Source organism: Drosophila melanogaster, chromosome 2L (genome assembly GCF_000001215.4).
Source record: "Drosophila melanogaster chromosome 2L".
NCBI classification, from domain to species: domain Eukaryota; kingdom Metazoa; phylum Arthropoda; class Insecta; order Diptera; family Drosophilidae; genus Drosophila; species Drosophila melanogaster.
Window position 1 is genome coordinate 12,641,399 of NT_033779.5, and position 22,552 is coordinate 12,663,950.

The following is a 22,552-nucleotide window of genomic DNA, read 5'->3' on the forward strand; positions in this document are numbered from 1 at the left end:
AATGCACTTCGACTTGGACTTTGCCTTCTAGTTCTAGTGCATATATTCCTATCGATACTTAATTTTTTCTACGGGAAGTCGCCGCTGCATTTCTAGGAATTTCAATATTTGTTATTTTATATCAGTCGAAAAAAAATTGAGATAAGCGCTTGCTGCATCGTCACCTGTGAAAAGGTGCTCAGCGTAAATATCATAAACAAATAAGAAGAAGTATAAATTCAACAACAACAAGAACGGACGAAATTTGTTTAGACATCGATAGCAATTACAATCGCTACGTTCCGTGCGTTTCCGGAAATTTATTAATTGGTTGTTCCCTCGCCACCCCACCCCCCTCCCAAGCAATTTGAATTGAATTACGCGCCCGATTATTGTGTGCATTATCAGTGTTGGCCCGATACTCTGATATTCCGTATATTTATTTAGGCCATGACAGGTTTGTCCAACTCCATAATGAAATCATGTCCCACGTCCCTCAGATATTCCCAGCAATATCAATCGCTCGAATATCGTTCACATATAATCGGTCATTCCGCATAGTATCTGTCTATCGGTCGAACCCCTCGTATATCTTTCGATGTATGAAATTTAAATTCTAAAAAATTTCACTTGCCTCGGAGATAAGAAATGCCTTCCAGTCGCGTTTATTGATTTAAAAAAAAAGTGTTTAGTTTCTATTTTGCTTATCGCACTGGGGTTTTCATATTTTTCGAATATTTACCATCGATTATGTGGTTAATTTTCCATTGATATTCAGGCACATAAAGTTTCCGACCTGTTCATAAATTTTTATGAACATTTTAAAAACTTATTTATGTTTATGAAGCTGTCTCGTTTCCTTGCGAGGGGAAACAAAAAGTACGCAGCCATTTTTTCTAAACCAATTCAGCTAAAGCCTCTAGAAATGTTGAAAAAGAAAACATTTAACATTTTTGTTAATAAATTTTGTATAATCCTAAATATTTATTTTACTGCAATTTCATCGCCATGACTTTGATGATATACAATTTTATTTAAATGACCCTCATAACAATTATGCATTCAATTGAGGGCCGCGGCAAGTATCTGAAGCCAATTAATTAATTAAACCGTTGATCAGCCCACGCAGCTCAGATCTGCCCCATTGAGTGTTTAGTTTTTTACATAAAACAAAATGCAATGAGAATTTATGGCCCCTGAGAAGTCAACGTTGTCAGCGAAATTTGTCAAAGCAAATCAATCGACATAAGGCGACCCCGCTTCGATCTATCTATCGGTAACAAAAAACATTCGTAGTTCTCAGGCAAACCGAAATGGTTAATTGTAACTGACGCCCAAAAGGAGGACCAACGACATTTTTCGTAGGGTGAAAAACCAGAGGGAGTGTAGCGAGCTCACTCGAAATCGATACGGAACTACTCTGGCTAATTATTCAATTGAAGAACGTTTAATTTATTTCAATATAATCGAATTGAATGATCGCTGCGAACAAGTCGAGCCAGATGGAAACGAGGAGGACCAGTTGCTGGGGGCATAAAAAAAACAGAAGGAGTTCAGCTAGAGAACAGAAGGCCAGATGAGGCTCCCACGAAAGTCAAGCAAATTAATTTAAGGTTTAATTGGTGAAAAGGAGAACGAAAGGGGAAAGCAGAGGTGTAGAAAGGGGTTAAAAAGTGCATATAAAAGGTATTCAAATGGATTTATTACAATATTTTTAATTTATTTTTTGAATACCTTTCATGGTTAAGAACTATTCTCATAATTTCGAAATCAACAAGTTTTAAAACTATTATTAATTAATTAAATAAATATAACATTAAATTTTGATATTAAAGTAAGTAAGTAAGTACATAAAGTATTACAGTGTTTTATATATAGTTATCTGTTACATACTAGATTTTCGATATGTACACATTTTTTTATATAGGATACTATATGGAAACTCCTCCAAAAACTCTCCTGTATTGATATCATGATTGTAATCCCCTTTTCTACGCCTCTGTGTGGCGCTTCATAGCTTGTCGCCCTTATATTGACAGAAAGATGCCGCCCACTTGAAGCGCTATAAATGAAGACAGAGAATTTAAATTTGATTAAAAGCAAGCGGAAAATTTAATTGCGAAAACTGGAGTTTAATTAAATTGTCTTCGATTTGATGGGAAAAGTTGTACAATTTTAACGACTTTGCAGTTGCAAGGGTTTCAAGCCTAGATTATGTACAATGTTCTTAGCATTAAATTATAAAATGATTACTTTCTAACCTTATTTCGAGTCTATACATAAATATAGACTGAAAATTAATAATACTAAAAAGTGAATATTAAAAGTAAAATTGGTATAAAAACGTTAAGTAGACCTTCATAAAACCTCCATGTTTTACACCTTATGTTAAATAACAATAAGGTTAGGCAGTCGCTTGCTGCGGTGAATAGCAATTAAAGAATCATTTTAATGACCGTCACCATTACGCATAAATTAATTAAGTGCGCGTTCGCATTCGCAGTGACAATGAAAGTCGGATCGAAATCGTAAATGTTTTCGTTATTAATACGTTATTGGTCGACGGCTTGGCCAGTCGGTCAGTCCACGACAATTAAGCATATAAACATCCATATGTATATATGCACTATGACTATGTATTACTAATGTATTTACGATCAGCACAAATGTGTCAGCAATGACAACGGCCATCCATCTAGACAAGTGGCAATGGGGCAAAAACCGTAGCACGGCCACACAACATGACACAAATTTAATAACAGAAACGATTGCATTGTATCTTCACCGACACACACACACCGCATGTGTCGCTTTGAGGTGAAGTCATTAAATTTACAATAATGTGTACAATAACTAAAAGCGTATTAAACGCCAACGAAAATAGACTAAAATTGCCGGGGAGATATCGTCGTCACACGCCGAAAAAAGAACGATATGGGCAAATGAAAAAGATGTCAGCTCGGAGTGATAACAGCAGAATCGAATTTTTTGGTTTCAATTTGGGTGTTAGAGGTGGCCAATTAGGAACTAAATAATGAAAATTCATAAAAATAAAATATAACATATTATAAATGGACTGCAATTTGTGGGTTGATTTGTTAAGAAAGTTCTGATACCCTTTGAACTTAATAATTTTAATCCAATAGAAGGAAGTAAGATTTTAAAATATTTCCCTTGTAAAGCTCCCATCTCTAGTGAAAAACCCCCAGTGATAAGCAATGTGAAAATCAGCCATAATTATTTCCTTTAAATTCAATTACGTGGTACATCGTTTTCGGGGAATATGATTTAATTTTCTGAAAATTAGAATTGTTTAAACTGTAGGTAAACAAAGATTGCTAGGTATCAACGAACATAAATTCATTAATAACCAGCAGTTCAGTTTTCGTATTTTTTTTTTAAACTTATGTCTGAAGGTTATCAGCACGTTAAGAGGTGATAAACCCGAATGGAATGCACTTAATTTGTTGAAGGCTTCTTACGCATGTTAATTTTGGCTAATCAGCAGTGAGTGAAACCAAAAAAAAAAAAAAGCCACTCGATTTGTGCAAAAAGTGAGTACATAAAATCATTTCCGATACCGTGATCGTCGCATATTTATCGCCAGCATCTCCCTGCACTGGTCTAGGCCATTAACAGGCCAAACTTGGCCCGTAATGAGGCCAGAGATAGCAGAGATACAAGATCTGGTCGGGATTGCGAATGGTTGTGGTAGAGTGGGAGTTCGGCTGGAGCTGAAGATGGAGGTGGAAGCGGATTCGAGATGGGCCGCATCGATATGGTAAGCACTCAAAACTGAGCCGCACTTGCCCGTCGTCTATGCAGAGCAGCATCCCGATCCGACCTCCTCCTGAGCTCATCTTGGGCTCCTGCTCCTCCTCCTCCATCGCACCAGAGATTGCTATCTGGAGGAGTACGCGAAACGCGTGCACGAGCTGTCAAATGGCTTAAACTCGATCCGAAACTTTTTCACCATCGTGCACTCATTATGATTATGACTCGCTCATTGTGTTTTTGCTCCACGGGTGTAAAAAGTGGTGCAAGGAATGTGTGGCATCTTGTTTGGAGATGAAATTTGTATGCCTATTTCTTCTTAACATTGATCATTCCTATATAAACCCATAACCGAACTTGTAAAGTAGTGATTGCTCTACCTTAGATTTTTATAATTTTACACGATTGTTTAAGACAACAAAAGTTCTTTGTACATAAATAACAACTTCGCATGGAATCCCTTAAAGCAGAACGATGAAAATAACTTTTAGTTAATTATCCCAAATAATTCACTGCATATCTCTGATAATTTTCATAAATTCTATGGCAATCGTCTAGCATTTTGAGTTGACAACTAATTGGCGCAACTCCATCCCCTTCCCCCATGCCGGCCAATTAATGAAAGCCAACCAGTGAGGATTCTTACCTGGACCAGAAACACCAACGAAAAGCAAAGGCGCAGATAAAGTACGAGTATAAAAATGCTTTACAAGTACACAAAAGTGTCATTCCATCACTCACTTAAAGTATTCATCCATTAATTGCCCGAAAGCCATTGCCAAAGGAGCCTAGGGAGGAGGAAGGGGGGTTGAAGCGGAGGATCCGAGGACATGTCGATGTCGCCACCAACTGACGCCAGACGAGGACGGCGGTCACGTCGGTGCGACTTTCAAGTCCAAGGCATCGCCGGCAGCCATAATGCAAAGAGGAGCTCCAGAGGCAATTACCATGAGTTGGAGTTGCAGTTGCCAGGATGGTGATGGAGCTGGTGATGGACCTGAAGATGGAGTCCAGGAGTGGGCAGAGCAGGAGATTTAAATCAGACTTGCACTGCGCAGTGCTTTGGGATGGATGAATATATATTACTTAATAAACAGAAGATTTCTTTCAAGCTTTAAAACCAGACGAACTGATATGTTAATTTTTATAATATGTAACGTTTTTATATATATTAAATATATACTTAAGCTGACAAGATTATCTATACCTATTAAGTTCCACTTGAAGTAGCGGCACTACCCAAGCGATAGTTTCACGATCTCCTCACCAACTCAACCACTGACGGACAGCGACGTTGACATCCCGACTGGACTTGGATCTTCTCTCTATATCCCCCGACTGACTGGTGATATTCAAAGTAATTGCTTGAAAAATGCAATAAAAATGTACAAACAACAACAAGTTGGCAAAAGAGCATAAAAAAAAGAGGAGCAAAGGACGTCGTCGGAGTGAAGCACAGAAAGGCCGAATGAAGAAGATGGTGGAATCTGGCTGGGAACGCCTGAGTATGTGAAAAAGTACAATTGTTATGGTGGCATAAAACTCTATATAAGTGGACGCCGGACCAGTGGACACTGGCAAAGCTCGGCAGCAAGATGCCGCCGATCCCCATACGATGACGATACCAAGACAGCTGAGGAGCTCAAGACTTTGACAGGCCCAACTCCAGAGTCCGGGACCTCGGGACACTGGGACATCAGGACATCGGGGCAAATGGCGCGCAGTGATTGGATGCATATCAAAGTAGACAGCGCGGAACAATGAAAGGCGGCAATCGTGGCTGGAGTCCAGCTCCTCTGGTTAACTCCTTCTGTAGCCTCTAGGCCCCCCGACCATGGTTATCCCTTCATCATCCTCTGTGCGTATGTACATCCCGATTTCCGAGCGCTGTTTTTTTTTTTTTTTTTTTTTTTGGTTTATTTGGGTAACGCCTCTGATTGTCGCTGATGAATGCTGCAGCTGTGATTCGTCCAGGGAATGGAAGGCATTCGGCTTGGAATAGGCAAGGGAAAATAGGTTTCAGTCAACCAGGAGTGTTCTATGAAGCTTTAGAGTGAAAACATCCATTTTAAACACTTTATTGCAATTGGTAAAATTTAAGAGGCAGGAAAACAGCGCTTGTGAGCTTTCTTATATTTTTTTGAAAACAATATTCATACTCAAGAAATTTGATTAGACAGACATACCTACTATTATATTAATTTCACCGATTAGGCCTTCTTATTAAGAAGTAAATTAGTTGTACAATGATTGAAGCAATCAAGCTATCAGGGCCTCTTATTCCCTAATAGCCAATTTGTTCATAATCACAAGCAACCAGACGGTTTGCATAACTTGACCTGCGTTAATGTCAAAAAGCAGAGAAAGTACATTATGTTCTGATTTTTTAGAAATATTTTCATTCTACCCTTGAACCCATTGCATCTAACCTTTAACCTTATCCTTTGATTAATTCACCGTGAAAATTTGATGACGCGGGCAGTTATCTATAGCATTTAGAACCTGACCTCCAAAGAGAGAATTGACCTAGGTTGACCTACCGTGAAATTTGGTAGGTTTTAAGTGTATATGACAGAGCGCAACAACGGGCACATGAAATGTAACCAGACGGTTTACATAACGCAGGACATTTGCCAAATCGAGTGCAGTCGATGAACCCCATAGGAATGGATGGCCAGATACAACGATACAAAGATACAGAGATACAAGTTACAGATGCGGAGAGAGTGAGAAAGTGCCGACTGCTAAATACTCGTACTTGCAGTTTTATGAGCCAGCGGAAAAGTGAAAACTGGCTGCAAAGAAGGAAACACAATACAATTGGACACAGTCGCTGGCCAAGACGCAGGAGTCAAGGACATGCCACAAATCCGGGCAGACAAAGTACTGGGTTGGGGGTGTGGTTTCCCTCCCCCTGCGAGGGCCAACACGAAGGTCAATGGAAGAGGCCACAGTGCAAGTGAAAAATTCGCGCGAAAAAATAATCAAGTTTTGCAGCGAAAGTGAGATAAATAAGTGTTGGCCAGATGAGGTCAGCCAAAGGGGTGGGACAGGTCACTAAATGGGGGTGGTGGCATGTTATTGAATTCAACAGTTTGCACTTGTTTTGGGGAACATCTCTAGTTCCGGGGAACTTTGTCTTGGGCCTAAAGCAACTTACCGACGGCATTCGCAAAAGGTAATTTACTCATTCTAAAATCAGAAATTTGGAACTTCGATATGATTAAAAAAAATACAGTAAGTCTAGAAATATTTATCAGTAGATACAGATTTATCTAGGATACATTAACGTTGTTGTTTAGATGAGGAAAACTGATGTTAATGGGTTTCACCTATTACTTTGGTATAAGAGCATTATATGAATAATACATTTCTTTTCTAACAAATTTCACGTATATTTTTGTGGATTTTTTGACGAAGAAGCATAATTTTAATATCCAATTATCTTTTCAGTTGCTTCAGTTTTAATTAACCCACACCAAACCAAACTCAATCCGAGGCGCATTCTAATCAAAAATTATTAGGTGCGTGTACAGAGAAAGACCATGAATGAATGAGTATGAATAAAAAACATAAAAAAAAGAAAAATGCACTGCAGCACGCAAAGAAGAAGGGGAGCCTTTAATGTAGAGTTGGGGGAGGCAAACTGTTTTCGCGTCTCGAAGGCGACGGTCGCGCGCATGACTCGTAAATAAAATTGTAGCCACAAGCAAACTGAGTACTGATCTTTTGGGATGCACTTGAAAAAAACATGGTTACCTATATGCTATACTTCGGAAAAATAGCAGTCTTTGGAACTTTAGGGCTTAACAAATATTAATTGATTAAATGTCTTGTTCTATTGAAAAGTACGACTTCTTTTCTAACGAATATAAACCTCGAGCTTTGATAAAGCACTAAACAATTTGATAATATTTTAGTATATTTATTTTGTTAGCGCATACTTTGGAACAGAGAGGACTGAACTCTACTAGCGGAAGCCAGCGAAGATCGGACCGCACAGCAGCCAGCGGATTGGGCAAGGTTAGGATCAGCTTCATCTTTTTCGGCCGGTAAATTGCTGGACTCGGTTCTGTTGCAAGACCTTATCAGATCGCTGGGAGGCTGCCCGAATCGAGTCCCAGATGTGCTGGTGGCAAGTGCTCCCGATCCGCAGGGGCGACGGGGCACCGGGTTTTTGGGAATCTCGTTGTGTGGGAGCTGCTACGTAGCCATTTACACGTGTGCATCCTCAGTTTTTCTCGCTGGTGCGTGTTCCATAATATTTAAAAATCGCAAAAAGTTAATTGCGAAAAATTGTGGCTGGCTCTTTCATTTGGTTCGCTTTCCATTTTTTTGTTGCGTGAGCGAAGGATAAATGATAGTGATAAGAAAGGCAGCCGGAAAAATGCTTAAGCTGATGCCAGCTTCAAGTTGTTTGGTTAGATGTTCAACATCAAATCTTATGATTGAAAAAAAATCTGTAGGCCTTACCAATTATTTATTACTAATAGGAAGTTACTTTTGCATTATGTTAAAAGGGATATAAAATGCATTGGCATTCGAAAGGCCTTTCCCACTGTTTATTCAAAACCAAAGTCTAGTATTGAACTCAATTAAAATCGAAAACATCAATACTTATCTCAAACTATTGATAACGCTGAACCCAATGCATTATGTTACTTTATTTGCTCTGCTCTGCTGAAAGTGAACCAAAACGACCCGCAGCTAAAAAAAAACCATACAAAGCCAACAAAAAACGAAGTAAATATAAAAATAAATAAACTAAAGTGAATCGAAGTTAAGGTAGGGTCTTGGAGGAGTCCAAGGAAAACAGCAGGAAGGCCTCCCTCCGGCGGAGGTTACTGCCACACCACGGATAGTGGTAAGTGCCGGGCTAAATGGCTTCCCCATTAAGGCTCATTTGAAATCAGACACGTCCGATTAAAATCTCATTTCTCACCTTGTGGTCCGTTTCGACTGCAGCTCAAATTGGAGTTGGGCTCAAGCTCAGGCTGAGGCTAAAGCTAAAGCTGCGACTTCCATTTCGAGGTATTGCACTCAAAGAAAATATTGAAATTTTATATACATTTTTTGATCTATTCCAATGTTAACATAATATGCATTACATTTTAAACTGAAATTAAATCTAATGGCACAAAAAGTATGCATCTTAAAGTATTTTCTAGCTTCTTTATATAGAGACCAAATTTTCTACTGTTACTACTTCTTCTACTATTATTTGCCCAAATTTTCGCTAAGTGTGCTTTCGTAGGACTGGCAGTCAGGTATGGGGAAAGGTAGAGACAAAAAACAGCTGCAGAAAAAATCATATTTAGCTGGCGAGCAAGGCAACAACTTTAACTTCCAGTTTAGCCACCAAGGTGGCCAATTCTGCAGCTCCTGCCATCGATAGGCTGCGATAGAGCCCACCGAAGGTATTTCCGAAACATCCCGAAGGCAGTCACTATTTCACGCCTTTTTGCCACTTATTAAAATAGGCAAAATGTCTATTAGGCCGCCAGTGAGCAGCCGGTGGGTAAACCACATTCGTTTTTATGTGGGTGGCTAAAAAAAAAAAACACCTGGAAACGGTGAGGGAATGGAATGGAAAACCCACTGGTATCGTGTCATGGTGCCAACTGGGATTCTCATAATCGCTTCGATTCTGCTTGTCTCTCTCCCAGATGGCGATTGTTAGACGTCTGATCTTCAACATCTCTGACGAGATACCACCAAGAGGGAAGAGTGTGCTGGGAAAATGTTAAAGGAATGATAGGAAAATTATTAAAAGTCATTTTAATAATGTATGTAATTACTTCCATACACTTTTAGAACCCGAAAACAATAAGGCATATATAACTTAAAACTCGTACTCCACTGCCACTGCTCCCCATTCCATTGAACCATTAAAAACCTTAATAATTTTTCTTGGCTTGTGCATCGCGATAAACACGCAAAATCCGCTCCACACACTCAACACCTTTTTGTTCTGGTTCATGGTCCTGTTCCTTGTGGCCAAATGAGATTTGAGCCGAGCCACCCATATTCCGCAATGAATCGGATCGTCCGTTGTCCCCTTTGGGCTATTTAAGCAAATGATCAGCGGCCACAGAGCAGCCGACACGCAACGCGCCCCGTCTTCCCCCGCTCCGCCCGCGTCTACCACGAACTCTTGGCCAAGTGTGAATTGTTTCGTGCCCAGAGCTAAGTTGGCCAGATAAGTTCAAAATGCAGGTAAGGCCTATAAATGGTTTCTTTAAGACCGCAACTTTAAATACCCTCAAATTAAGATTTCTTTCTTTTATTCAGTTTAAGATAAGTTAAGTTAAGTTTAAGATACACATTCTTAAAATATTATAGGTAAAACATTAAAATTTCAGTTTATTTCCCATTCTGTAAGTGTTTATAAATAACTTGATATTCCAAAAGGCAAGCCACTTCACTTTGGTATTCGTTAACAAATCCCTATCAGAAAAATGCTTGAAAGGGTATAAAGTTTTGGCTTAACTTGCAGCTGCCTCAGTGCAGGCTTTTTGCATATGAAAAAACTGGGGTCGAAGGAACGAGGAACCGAGGGAAATTGGCGAATTCTCTTGTGGTCCACGGGCTGGCGTGCAAATTCTTGACGTTTTTTCCCACATTAAGTGCATTGTTTCAGGGCTACCGGGCTTTGGTAGTGGTTCGCTGGTTTGGTGGCTCGTTGGTTCGTAGGGCACCTGAGAGATCTGGCCCCATGCAAAACAGCTTGTTAAGCACTTGTGCCTCCAACAAGAACAAAGGCACCAACACGGTTCCAGATTGTGTGCCCGACTTTTGGCTTGTGGACCTCTTAAGGCCCCAGTTCTTCGGGCTTATTAAGCAAAGCTGAAAAAAGGCCAAGAGAATGGCTTATAAAAAAGGTAGCAATTTCCGCGCTTAACTCGATCACGCACTATTATCATAATCAGTTTGGTCAAGGCGGAGTTGCACTCGTGGCATCATTATCGCTATCAAACTTTTATACGATAAAGAGTTGTGAGCAAACTGAAGAGATATTCTTATGATCTAAAATCTAAATGTGCACAAAAAAGGTTAGATAAAAAATAAATAATATGTGACATGTACATATGTTCTCTAGAAGTACATTTAAATATATACTAAAGAATAAATATTTGTTGGTTTCATTTCAATTATAAAATTGATTGCCGTTCCTACTCTTATCAGTGAGAAAAGTATAAATTTAAACACACCTTTTTTAACCTTACCCTGGAAATAAGAGTAATTTTCCTATTAAATTCAATTTCAGTTCCTGCCAACGTAAACACGAAAAGCACATTACTCATACGCCCTGTGGCGGCCTTCTGTTTAGCGAAATGAAATTTCTCTCCCACATTTCATGTAAAGGAAACTACAAAATAAACTGTAGCACACTCCACTTGAAAATTCAATAAAAAAAAGGGAAGAAATTGATCAAAATTGAAAATGGGCAATAGCTTTGATCTCCTACCAAATCCCCTCCTTCGAGCTTAGTACGTATTTTCGGCCACTCTCATGCCAACGTAAACAAATATAGAAAAGTTTCCAACGCTCGAGTGGCCTTTGGTACAGTTCGGTTCGGTCTCATAAATATTTAAAAATTAATTTCACAATATATTGAGGGGCCTGCGCTGATGTGTGTACTTGTCTGTGAGCGATTTTTCAATTTCATACTTCATTTTATGGCATAAATGCCAAAGTTTCAGTGAGGCTGGCAAAAAAAGAGGGAATATTTGGCTTATATAAGCTGCCATCATGTTTTATAGTTCCATTTCGTATATGCATTTGTGGGGAGGTTCTCTAAGGTGCAAAAGAGGGAGCAAGCGTAATTATATACGACCTCCCACTTCAGGACAAGGCAACGCCTTTTATACTCTAAAACTTGTGTATGTAGAGTGACAGCAGGGAGGTAAAATCAAGGCGGAAAAGTGGAGCAGCCGAAGATGGGGAGCACTACCAAGCACTACCTTTCATATGTAGCACTTTGGTCCAACGTTATCGTATTTTATGTGCAAGTGCTTCGTTGTCCTGCTACCAGGACCTCTATTTTTCGGTTTGCCATGCACACAGCCCCCATTTTCACCACCCCCACAGGTCATGTAGTTTTGCAACATTTTCTGCACATTTGTGCAGTTTTTCATGTTCCATGCTCTCATGTGCACCAGCCAGGATATGAAAATTTTCCAAGCGCAATGAACGAGTCTTGTGGACTGTGAGTGCGCGTGCGATAGAGAGGCACGGCGCAAGAAGAGAGACAGACTGAGTGCATCTGTGTGCGCATTCAAGTTGGGAAAATTGTGCACTTACATTATCATAATGGAAATGCTTTTGACTTGAGTGACCAGGGTTGCCAACGAGCAAATAATTAGGGGATTTCATTGAATTTTATATCAGTTGTATTTATTTCATTAATACATAGTAACTAAGGAATGCACACTTTAATTTGGCTACAAACACTTTATGTTTTCTTTATTATACTTATATTAATTTTAATTACTTTTCTTGGGATTATTAATACATCCAGATTTAACTAGTCAATTCCTAATTACATTTATATATCTATAAATAGGAACTTAGGTTTCTTTATTACTTGGAAACAACATTTTCTATTTAGCAACAAATTCAAATCTTCAACAGTTATTTGATTATAAAGATTTCTGTAAAGATACATGACTGACTGTCGTGGTGAAGATGTGTTATAAAATTCATATATATATACATAACAAATATAAAAACGAAATATAGAAACATCCCGCCATTACTCTTTTCTATTAGACTGGCAACCCTGTCTTAAGCACCTCTATCCTGCAACTCTGTACGTAAATGCAAGCGAAGCCAACTGTGCCATATTGCCCTGCACCTACCCGCCCCCTCAAGGCGGTGGTATATACAGCACCACCCCCTCTGGGCGCCCTAGGCAGCCATTGTATTCTGATTGTGCGCCTTATGGCCCAGGACTCCTTCAGGGCTCCTATATATACACAAGTGTGTGTGTGTGTGTGTGCGAGCGTGGAGAGATGGAAAAATATTATTTTTCATAAATTTTAAAATATACCATGGGCAGGACTGGGTGAGCGAGTGAGAGGGCGAGCCTTGTGTGTGTGAGCTTCTTTTGTCCTGCTTCACCCGTGTATAACGGTAAATGCCAGCCATACGTGGTTATATATTTGTACAATATACATATGTACACGTCGAAGGCAAAGTAGAGGAAAATGTATGCAACATTTTACAATGCAAAAGCCATTTACTTGGGCAACGTAGGAAAGCCAAGGGAGATGGAAAACTAAGAGCCCCAGAGAGAAAGAGAAAAAGGACCGTTTGCGTGTTGGTGTAAGTGTGTGCCGCCTGCATGTGTGTGTTTGCTCGTGAGGCAGTCAGCATATGAAAAATGAAAAGTCACAACTGCGAAACGAAAAATACGAAAAGAATACCGTTGAAATACAGCCTTAGGAAAGGAAAAAAAATATTTCTCCTCTTTGTTTCCCTATATACAACAAATACCGCCCGCAAGCATTTATATACACATAAACATCATGGGAAACTTTCAACTTTTATGTCGCCTCGTCCTCGGTGGGTAATGTAAATAAAAAGAGACAGGAAATGTTTGCGATATGTAAGAGCACACGACACAAAAAAAAAAGGAAAAGTGCAAAATTCTAAAAAGTTTCCACAGAACGCGGGGATGATATGGCAGGAACCATAACTTAGGCACCCGTCAGCTTAGCTTTGTTGGTTGGTCCTTAGGTGCTCGCCCTTCAATATGAAAAATGAGCCAGGGAAGGCAGATGAAATTTTGGGGCTGGGCGATTTTTTCAAGTTTTATGGGGCGTATACGGAATGTGGAATACCAAATGGAAGAACTAAGGGCACAGTTCAAGAGGTGGTTGTCTACTTTTTCGAGCGTGTTAGTTAGGTTCTGCATATGGTAAAAATAACATTTTTTAAATATTCAAGTAAACACCTGAGAACATATGAATTAGAGCTACAAAAACAATATTTTTTTCATATCAATAAAGAAAATTACATTTTTACTGCTTATAAGAAGAATTTTTTAGTTTTTATTATTTACCAATTATCCTTATATAGGTTTTTTGAACGTACACCTATTGTACACACAAGTGCTGCAAGTAAAATCTTCAAAAAGTACGCTCGCATCAGTTTTACTCTTCCCCAACTTCTTTATTTCATAACTATCTTTTGATTACCAAATAGTTACTCCGTGAATAGTTGGGTCATACTCTTCAGAACCTACCCCCACAAACTAAACCATTTTCAGACGAAACCCATCGATTAGTTGGATTTAAGCATCTCGAAACAGCGACAACTTAAATGCTTACAAAACAAGAATAGTGGAAAAGAGGATGTAAAGGAGGCTGCAGAGGAACCAAAACACAAGCAGACGGGCAGACAAGTGAATAGAAGTGACAAACCAAAAATAAAAGGGCCAAGAAGGGAATTTCCTCGGCGCTAATCAATGAAATTAAAGCTGCGGCCAAGGCGAAATATCTTTAAGGACTCACTACTGAGGGGGGGCGGCATGGGGGAGTGGAACATATAGAATAGTGAGCGAGCCAAGCTACTGCCAACTTTAATGAACGGAAATTAGCAGTCAAAAGGTAAAAGCCCTCTCGCTCTCTTTTTTTCACCCGCAGCATCTGGACGCCGCGGCGAATTCGCGCACATGCACACACAATGGCCAACGGCGAAATGGAGAGAGCTCCCCACGAAGAGCGAGCATGCGCCGCAAGAGAGCGCCAAAGCTCCATGCCGATTGGCTGCCGGCTGCCCACTTTGGGTGAGTGTGTTTGTGCGGGAGAGAGCGCGCTTGTTGGATATATTTCCCCAAGATTTTCTACCTCTCCCTCCGCACTTTCTCTCTCTTGCGTTCTCTTTCTGTTCAGGCATAAACAAACCATTTTGAATAAAATCAACAGCAACAACAGCGGCAACAACTACGTTGTTGCAACAATGTGGATCCCAAGTTGCCGAGAAAAATCAACTGATTCTACACTTAGAAAAGTTTTATATATTGGTTATAATACAATTTCATTAAAAGCCTATTAACATTATAAATTTACTTATAATTGTAAAAGAAATGTATTTAAAATACGCTTAGAACCTTTATATATAAATGTATAAATTATAATATATTCTATTTAGAGTAACAATAAAAACCAAATTAAGTTATACCAAGACGTGTTTGTGAATATTTGTTAAGATAAAATATAGAATTTAAGGTTTATTTCTGTTAAATATTAAAATGGTACAATAGAAAATGACTGGAATATATATTATATAATTTTTGTAAGTGTATGGTTACTACAGTTGCTTGTGGTGCTTCTTCTTCCATTTATTCAGCTAGTACTGCTCTTCTTCTAGATGCTTTGGCCTGGTCAAGTTGCATTCAATTGCAGTTTTTCAGTTGCCACTCCGTTGGCCGATTGTCGGTTGTCGTCCTCGCGACTTTTCTTGTTTATTTTTTCAACTAGCTGTGTGTGCGTGACAGCAACAACAATAATCTGAGGACGCCTCTTGTAATTATTTTAATTTATGCGTTTATCGCTTTTTGCCTTTTGCCGCCGTTCAGCGGATTCTGTTGGCTATCTGTCTGCATTTGGTTCGTTTTTTGCCTTGACATTCGCATTTTGACAGCACGGCGAATAATTCTCGGTTCTGCCATCATTGCAATGTCAATTTTTTTCATTTTTCATTCGCTGATATTCCGACTTGTCCACGGGGCGTATGCGTAACGCGAGTTGTGTTGTGATTTCTGGCAAGTGCAATGCCGTCGGAACATTGATTTTGAAAGGAATTAAATCTGTTTTGCCCATAAAATCATCTGCTTTAGTATTATATGTTTTATTTTATAAAACTTATTATTTTTATAAAAGAAAGAAAACGGTTTGGTATATAAGCGGCCATAAAAAAATCAAAAAATCTTGTATCTTGTGCCGAATAAATAATGAATCATATGATGAGAAACAGTACTTGAATCAATAAGAATTTTAATATATTTTATTATATTTTGCAAACTGAATTACTTGTATACCCTTATTCGGTTACTCGTATGAGCCTGACTCCTCTTCTCCTTCTCAATTCCCTTCAAGAGGAAATTTTCATGCCGCTCTAAACTACAAATCAACTTAGGAGCCCCCATATTATTTCTTCCCTCAACGAACAGAAGCAGCGGCAGTCAATACATACATAATTCGGAATCCGATAAGAGCCACCCACCCATATATACATATATAGAACACTCACACACACATATGCAGTACTATTTTCCACCCACACAATACAAGCTTTTCATTTTAAAACCTCCTGTAAAAAAAAAGAAGCAAGAGAAAGAAAAACGAAGTCAAACGCCCCAAAACACCCACGCACCACCCCCTCCACCTGTTTTATGGCTCCCTTTCCCCACCCCCACAGACACACACACACACACAGAGGCACATCGCAAACAGACCAATACACTGGCACACTCACACTCACTCACTCTCTCCAACATCTTCTATAAAAAAAAAGTATTTTTTGTACTCGCTTGACATTTTGTGGATACGTCGGACGTCGTCGGAAGTCGTCGCGAACTTTGCTTCTTTTTGCTCTTTCTCTTTTCTTTAGTCTGCTTTTTTTTCACTTTTTACTTTTTGCCCATATCTCCTTGCGCGTTTTTTTAAGTCAGTCGTTTGTCGGAAGTCAATCAAAAAGCGTGTCTCGGAGAATTGTCCCAAAAGACAGAGATCACCTCACCTCACCTCGACGGCCCACAGAAAATGCAGAAAGGGCGTGAAGCTGTCGCCATTCTCGTTGGCAATTACAATTTATAAAAGTGTGGCAAAGTAAACAATTAAATTATAATTCGTGACAGCAGGCGAAAACCAGTAGAGGAAAAACCAGTAAGGAGGTGCGCCATCTTCCAGCCCAAGTGAGTTTAACTCTTTTTTTTCTTTTGTACCCACTGAGTGTGTCAAGGAGCTTGTCTTGTAACGCCCACACTCAATGCGATCGATGGATCAGCCAGATGGATGATACAGATGCCGCAAGAGAGAGAGAGAGGGCAGAACTGTTTCTTCTGGCCTGTCAGATTCCTAATGAGCTTTCCCAAGTGTCTGCGCGTATTTCAGCGTCCTTAATTGGCCATATGTGTTTGAGGGCCAACAAGTGTCCCGATATGGCTGACTATGGTAGTTGGACGGGCGAACTGAATCCATCATAGAGATCTTGGTCGGGCTTTAGCTAATCATAACAAAATTGTGACCATGTTCTGGTCAAATCTTTAACAATGGAAAATCTTAAGGTTAGATCAAATTAAGATGCAAAATGTATTAATAACAAGCAATTATCTTCAAAATGAGGCAATATATATATATATATATTGAATATAGTATTTGATTTAAAGGATAGTTTAATAACTTTTTCTAAATTTGTTCCATTCCATATATTTTTCATAAACCTTCTGTGATTTGTGTACCCTATCTTAGATGTGCCACATATATATTTTTATGGGTTTTTTACAATTCCACTTCTGGCAATGATTCGATCGATAATCACGACAAACAATTTCTCAACCGAAAGTCAGGCAAATCACATCATCGAACTAAGTTCCCTCGTATCTTTACAACCGAACCGTGTACACCCAATAGAAAATTATGAAAACACAAATTCCAAATTGAAGACAAACACAATGGCAATGTTCGGTATTATATGATCGGCGATACGTTTCCAATTGGAGTAAGCAATTGTGTTTAATTTTAAAACAAGATGAAGTTAAACAAAAATAGCGAAAGCCCCGATATTGTCGGCCCAATAAGGAATTACCGTGCCGATTGGGAATTATTGAAAGTAGCACCGAGGAATAAGTGACTGCATTTAGTCGGCGTTCGCTTTGATCATACCGGCAGATATATCGATTCCTGGCAATTGGTTGCTGACATGCAAAGAACATAATTTACCGACTGGCAAAATTGATAAACAATCTTCGTGTGGCACTTTGGTTGCGGCCAATTTGCCGTCGATACTGACAACTCAATTGATTTGTTTACAAGTGCCATTAATGTTAGTTGCCCCGACCCGCCTCTTCGTGGCTCATATGTACATAAACCCGTTTGGTAATGTATGTAAATAACCATTTCCATAAACGCACTTGCACTTTTCAGCACCGTATCTTATCTGGCCAAGTTGACTTGTTGTTCGGGGCATTTGATCGTTGCGCTTGTAGTTTAATTTCCCATTTCTATTTCCTTTGATTTCATCGCCTTTTGCCGTGATTTTTCGACACCCACCCACCCACTCCTTATCTCATTTGACTTCAATTTGTTTTCAATTTACAACAATTTCGTTTCAAACCACATTTGGTAAATGTGCCCATTTTCATTCTCCCATTTTTTGTTTGCATAATAATACAAAGTTTAGGTTTTAGTGCCTTTTATGGTGTCTACTGCTGTAAAGTTGTATACAACCACTTTTCACTTGTGGGAGCTGATTCGACAGGCCATGGGAAAATTTAGAGAAATGTTTGGACTGCTCAATAAACGAATTTAAAAGAGCAAACATTTAAACTATATAAATTGCGATATGTACTTTTATGACATGTTTACTTTCGAGTGGTATGGAATTTCTGTAATTATTTAACTGAATGATATAGTTTCTCACATATTAACATTTTCATTCAATGCTAGGTACAGTAAAACTTCTAATCAGTAACTTACTTTACATTTACCTTTTAGAAGAGAATATTAACTTTTAAACTTTTACCCTTATATATTTTTTTATCAAAATACAAACTTGTAATCGCAGAATGGGCTGACAATGCAATATACTCATGAGCCAGTTAATAAACTAAACTAATTAATCTCAGTTATAAGGTATACAAACATCCGTTCGATTTCAAACAAATCCACTGTTTCCACCTGTAACGTGAAAAGTCACGTGTACAGGAATGTGGATGGGTCAGTTATTTTAAGGGAAAAATCAATTACTTCCGCTATCGAGTCGTAAAGATCACAGCGCTCTATGTATTTAATAACAGCTTTTTAAAGTGCAGTTAACAGCAAATTAGGCTTTCAGCCGAAGAAGACACTTTTAATTATCAACCCATTTGCAGGCAGCAAAGGAGGCAGAAGGAGGAATACATATCGCCAGCGGTCCATGGGTCAATATCATAATCTGAGGCAGCAACCGGAGCGGCAAACAAGTCGCCACAGGCAGCAAGGAGCAGTTGAGTTGGCCATAAATCAAAGCGACGCAATTTGCTGCTGACGAACTGCAACGCAACAGCGGCAACAAGAGCAGCAGCATCAGCAGCAGCAGCAACAACTATGCCATTACTGCTGGCAACAACACTTGCCAACAATTCCCATCATCAACACTTGAGCACAACAGCAACAGAGACAGCAGCAGCAGCAGCAACAGCAAAAGCAGCCGCAACTGCAGCAGCAGCAGCAACAGCAACCATGTTGCTGACTTCGCCGACAGCAGCAACTCATTGCCTTGCTGCTGCAACATCGGCAGCAGGTGTTAATGTTCAAATTACTGGCCAAGGCGTTTCAGCCACTCTGAACGACGATCAACTGCAACTGCCGGCTAATTATGCCGCTAACGTTGGCCATTTGAATGGCTTTAACCCTAAAGACAACTGCCCACCAGTTCCACCCACCAGCGAGCGGGCTTTTGAGGGATTGCTACGCCTGCCGCAGATACAAGTCAAGCAGGAATTCATGGAGTCGCCGCCAGAGAGGCCTAGCTGCCATCCCATGAACCACCAGCAAGCACCAGCCAATTCAGGTGAGTTGACCTTTTTCTCATCGGAATGGCCATATATTATAAGGCCATATTATAAGCAAATGCATAGGTATTCTTAAATTATGAAAATGTTGTAAATGTTTTTTACGAGTTGCCAAAGCCTTTAGGAGATGGTACACGTTATTAAGAGCTAAATATCTTCATTTATTCTATTAATTGTAGCACTTAAGAAATCTAAAATGTATATATTATACTCCACCGCTCATTTTAACACTACCTTTGGACCCCTTAATCAAAATAATGCATTTTAGTGCTTAAATATAGTATATTATAATATTTTCTATTCTCAGTCTCCATTTAAACGACTGTAAGTTATCCACCTTGCAAGCCCCGCCTGAGTCAATAAAACCCCATAAAGGAGTTAACCCTTTTCAGCCCACCGCCCAGCATCCACACAAATGCATATGTGTATTTAAAAACCCATTAAGTGAAAAATGAGGTATTTACAACGTGTTAACAAGAGCACGGCCATTTTTCATGGTCTTCGGCCCGAAAAAAAAACAGGCCTCAAAAAGTGGGCGAAGCGCCGTATGCCAAAGAAAAACTCGTGCCAAACGCATGCTTATGGGATTTTCAATTTTTTATGCATCGAAACAGATTTCATTTTTTATTGGCAAAGGGGTCGTCGTCATCTTGATAGAGCCGAGAAAAAGGATGCGACACAAGGGACCCAGACCCGGGCTAATATTGCAACAGAGTGTGGTGCCACGAGTGCGAACATTTATGAAGATTGAAAGGGTTGTCAAACACTTCATCCGTCTTAAGGGACAAGGACAAGGAGAACCACAAGGGGTTCAAGAGGGTGCCACACATCCTGTTGCTCCTGCTGCTCAATCCAAAAGGAAAAAGGGGGTTGCAACATCTTGTTTTCTTTCGATTATTGAAATTGCCATTTTGCCGTTTGATGATCTCACTCGGGGGACTTGAAAACACTTTTCGTGACCTCAATTGTTATTTAAAGCCAACCGAGCCCCCAGACCCCAATTTACACAATATCCAATTTAAATAGGACTCATTACCATTCATCTTCATATGTAAATCCATTTCCTCTGGTCCAGCTCGGAAATGCTCACATGACATGCAAAACCCACAAAAAATCGAACCTCCTTAAGTGCGCAATTATCAAAAATTTAATGTAAAACAAAGGGTTGGAGCACTAAAACGAATAAGTTCAACACGCGACCGGAAATTAAGGTCGATTTAAGCAAATGTAACTCACCGAAGTTGGTTTCTTTGATTAGATTTTCTGTTAGATATTCGTGATATTCATTCAGTGCCGAGATCGTTAGCATTTGATGCTATCCATCACCCGACTCTGAAGCAAGCTTCCCATTACGATTTGAGCCATAATTTGCCATAAATGAGCCAACTCCATACAATGCCACATCTGCGGCAGATCAATGATGGGAAATGGTCGGACTAGTTGCTAGCTGCAATCCAAAGGTAGTGATTCCAATTCTAGTACGTTAGAAACTAAAAAAAAGATAGAAAGTGACACTGAAGAGATACATTTTTTAAACAATAATATTTTATTTAATGCTGCAAATGCAGCTCACAAATTATGTCTTTATAAAACAATATAAGAATACAATTCATGAAAGAGTTCGGCACAATTTTTCCATCAAGATCTTAGGAAGTAACACAAACACATGCCCATTTCCCATCTGCATAGGGGTATTCAAAGTAAATGCTGTTTATGCAGCAAGTGCCGGAAATGCAAGGAAAAAGAAAACATTCGGATGCATCCTCGTTTCCCAAGTTTGCTGCCACTGGGATCTGTGAGAACCTGAGATCCGGGTTAACAAAAGGGAAACGGCGTTAAGAACTCAAAGATTTCATTCAGAACGCTCTCGGATTTATCTCGCCAATCTCCGCCAGGAACCGAGATGAACTGTCAGACGGAGATGCTCAATGCATCGCCGCATGAATGAAAATAATTATGATAATTGCAACTGCCACGAGATCAGATGGGTTGGTTGGTCTAGGTATGTTTTGTGGCTTCCTCGGTTTCTCGATTCCCCGACTAATTGTAGGATCACTGGCAGCGGGAACCGCAGCGGCAATTCGATGGTTTTCAGATGAGGAAAACCCAATAAATCCATTGTGCGCTTAATTATTGTCGAAATTCAAATTGAAATGGTTGGGTTACCTGCCTTCTTCTCTACCTGTCCTACCTGCCGCATCATTTATCTTACCGAGATGCGCGAAATTTGAATGCTCAACGACTGCACCTGATCTCTCTATAAATGCATCTCCATATGATCGTTTCCCCATATATGTATGTATTCCCTCGTCATATATATTCTCATCAAAAAAAATGGGATTTTCTTGTGTGGAAATTAGATCCTATTTGGCCCAGCGTGTGATTAGCGCGCCCCTTTGATCCGCGCTGATGTGCTGCTGTCGGTTGCATTTGATTTATATTCAATTGAGATTCTCCGATGGAAAGAAGACAGGTTCTGCCTGCTCCCAGACGCAGCAATTAAATTCAAATCAAACATTTATTTAAATTTTATGCATCGGTTGGTGGTTGATTGAATTGCATTGAACTGGGATTTTCCCGCAGCTACTGAAGATGAGTGCGATTCGAGATGCTTGGAAAATAGTTTAATGATGAAAGAGCTATAAAGCACCTTACTAAAGAGTACACACCATATCTTAGGAACCATAATCAGGATTTTTAGTTTTGATGACGAATTCCTTCTTGAAAAACGTAGTTTCATTTTCCTTCGATTTCCAACATATTTGTTTATTCACCCAAAACAATTGGTTCACGTACTTTCGATCGTTCTGACTTCATGAACCCAAGCTGATCCCATTTCAAAGAAACCAAACCGGAAAGGCGTCAATTAGACAAGGCCCGTCTAATATTCCCCACCAAATTATGCATCATTAATCAATAAATGGTCGCGTTAGGAAAGATGATGCCCCAGCTGACGCCGTCATATCTTCACACCTTCTACGGGGAAGGTTCAAGGAATTGCCGATGGAAAACCCTTGC

At 39.5% G+C, this 22,552-nt stretch overlaps 2 protein-coding genes across 5 annotated transcripts in view; one reads left to right on the forward strand and one right to left on the reverse strand.

Annotated features, from left to right (window-relative positions):
- Window positions 1-4,958, reverse strand: part of Ref2 (RNA and export factor binding protein 2) — a 35,840-nt gene extending 30,882 nt beyond the window's left edge. Inside the window, exon 1 of one of the 2 annotated variants that reach the window (NM_001259078.2) lies at window positions 4,701-4,958. The gene's annotated coding sequence lies outside the window, so the exon portion shown is untranslated. Of the gene's footprint in view, window positions 1-4,494 lie in introns of both variants that reach the window. The other variant, NM_001259079.2, reaches the window with a different exon arrangement.
- A 10,808-nt stretch (window positions 4,959-15,766) lies between these two features.
- Window positions 15,767-22,552, forward strand: part of pdm2 (POU domain protein 2) — a 29,142-nt gene continuing 22,356 nt past the window's right edge. The window contains exons 1-2 of one of the 3 annotated variants that reach the window (NM_001298949.1): window positions 15,767-16,675; window positions 18,854-19,533. In NM_001298949.1, the coding sequence (NP_001285878.1) occupies window positions 19,068-19,533 (466 nt within the window). In that variant the 5' untranslated portion in view covers window positions 15,767-16,675; window positions 18,854-19,067. The remainder of the gene's footprint in view (window positions 16,676-18,853; window positions 19,534-22,552) is intronic. The other 2 variants (NM_001298948.1, NM_165017.2) reach the window with 2 other exon arrangements.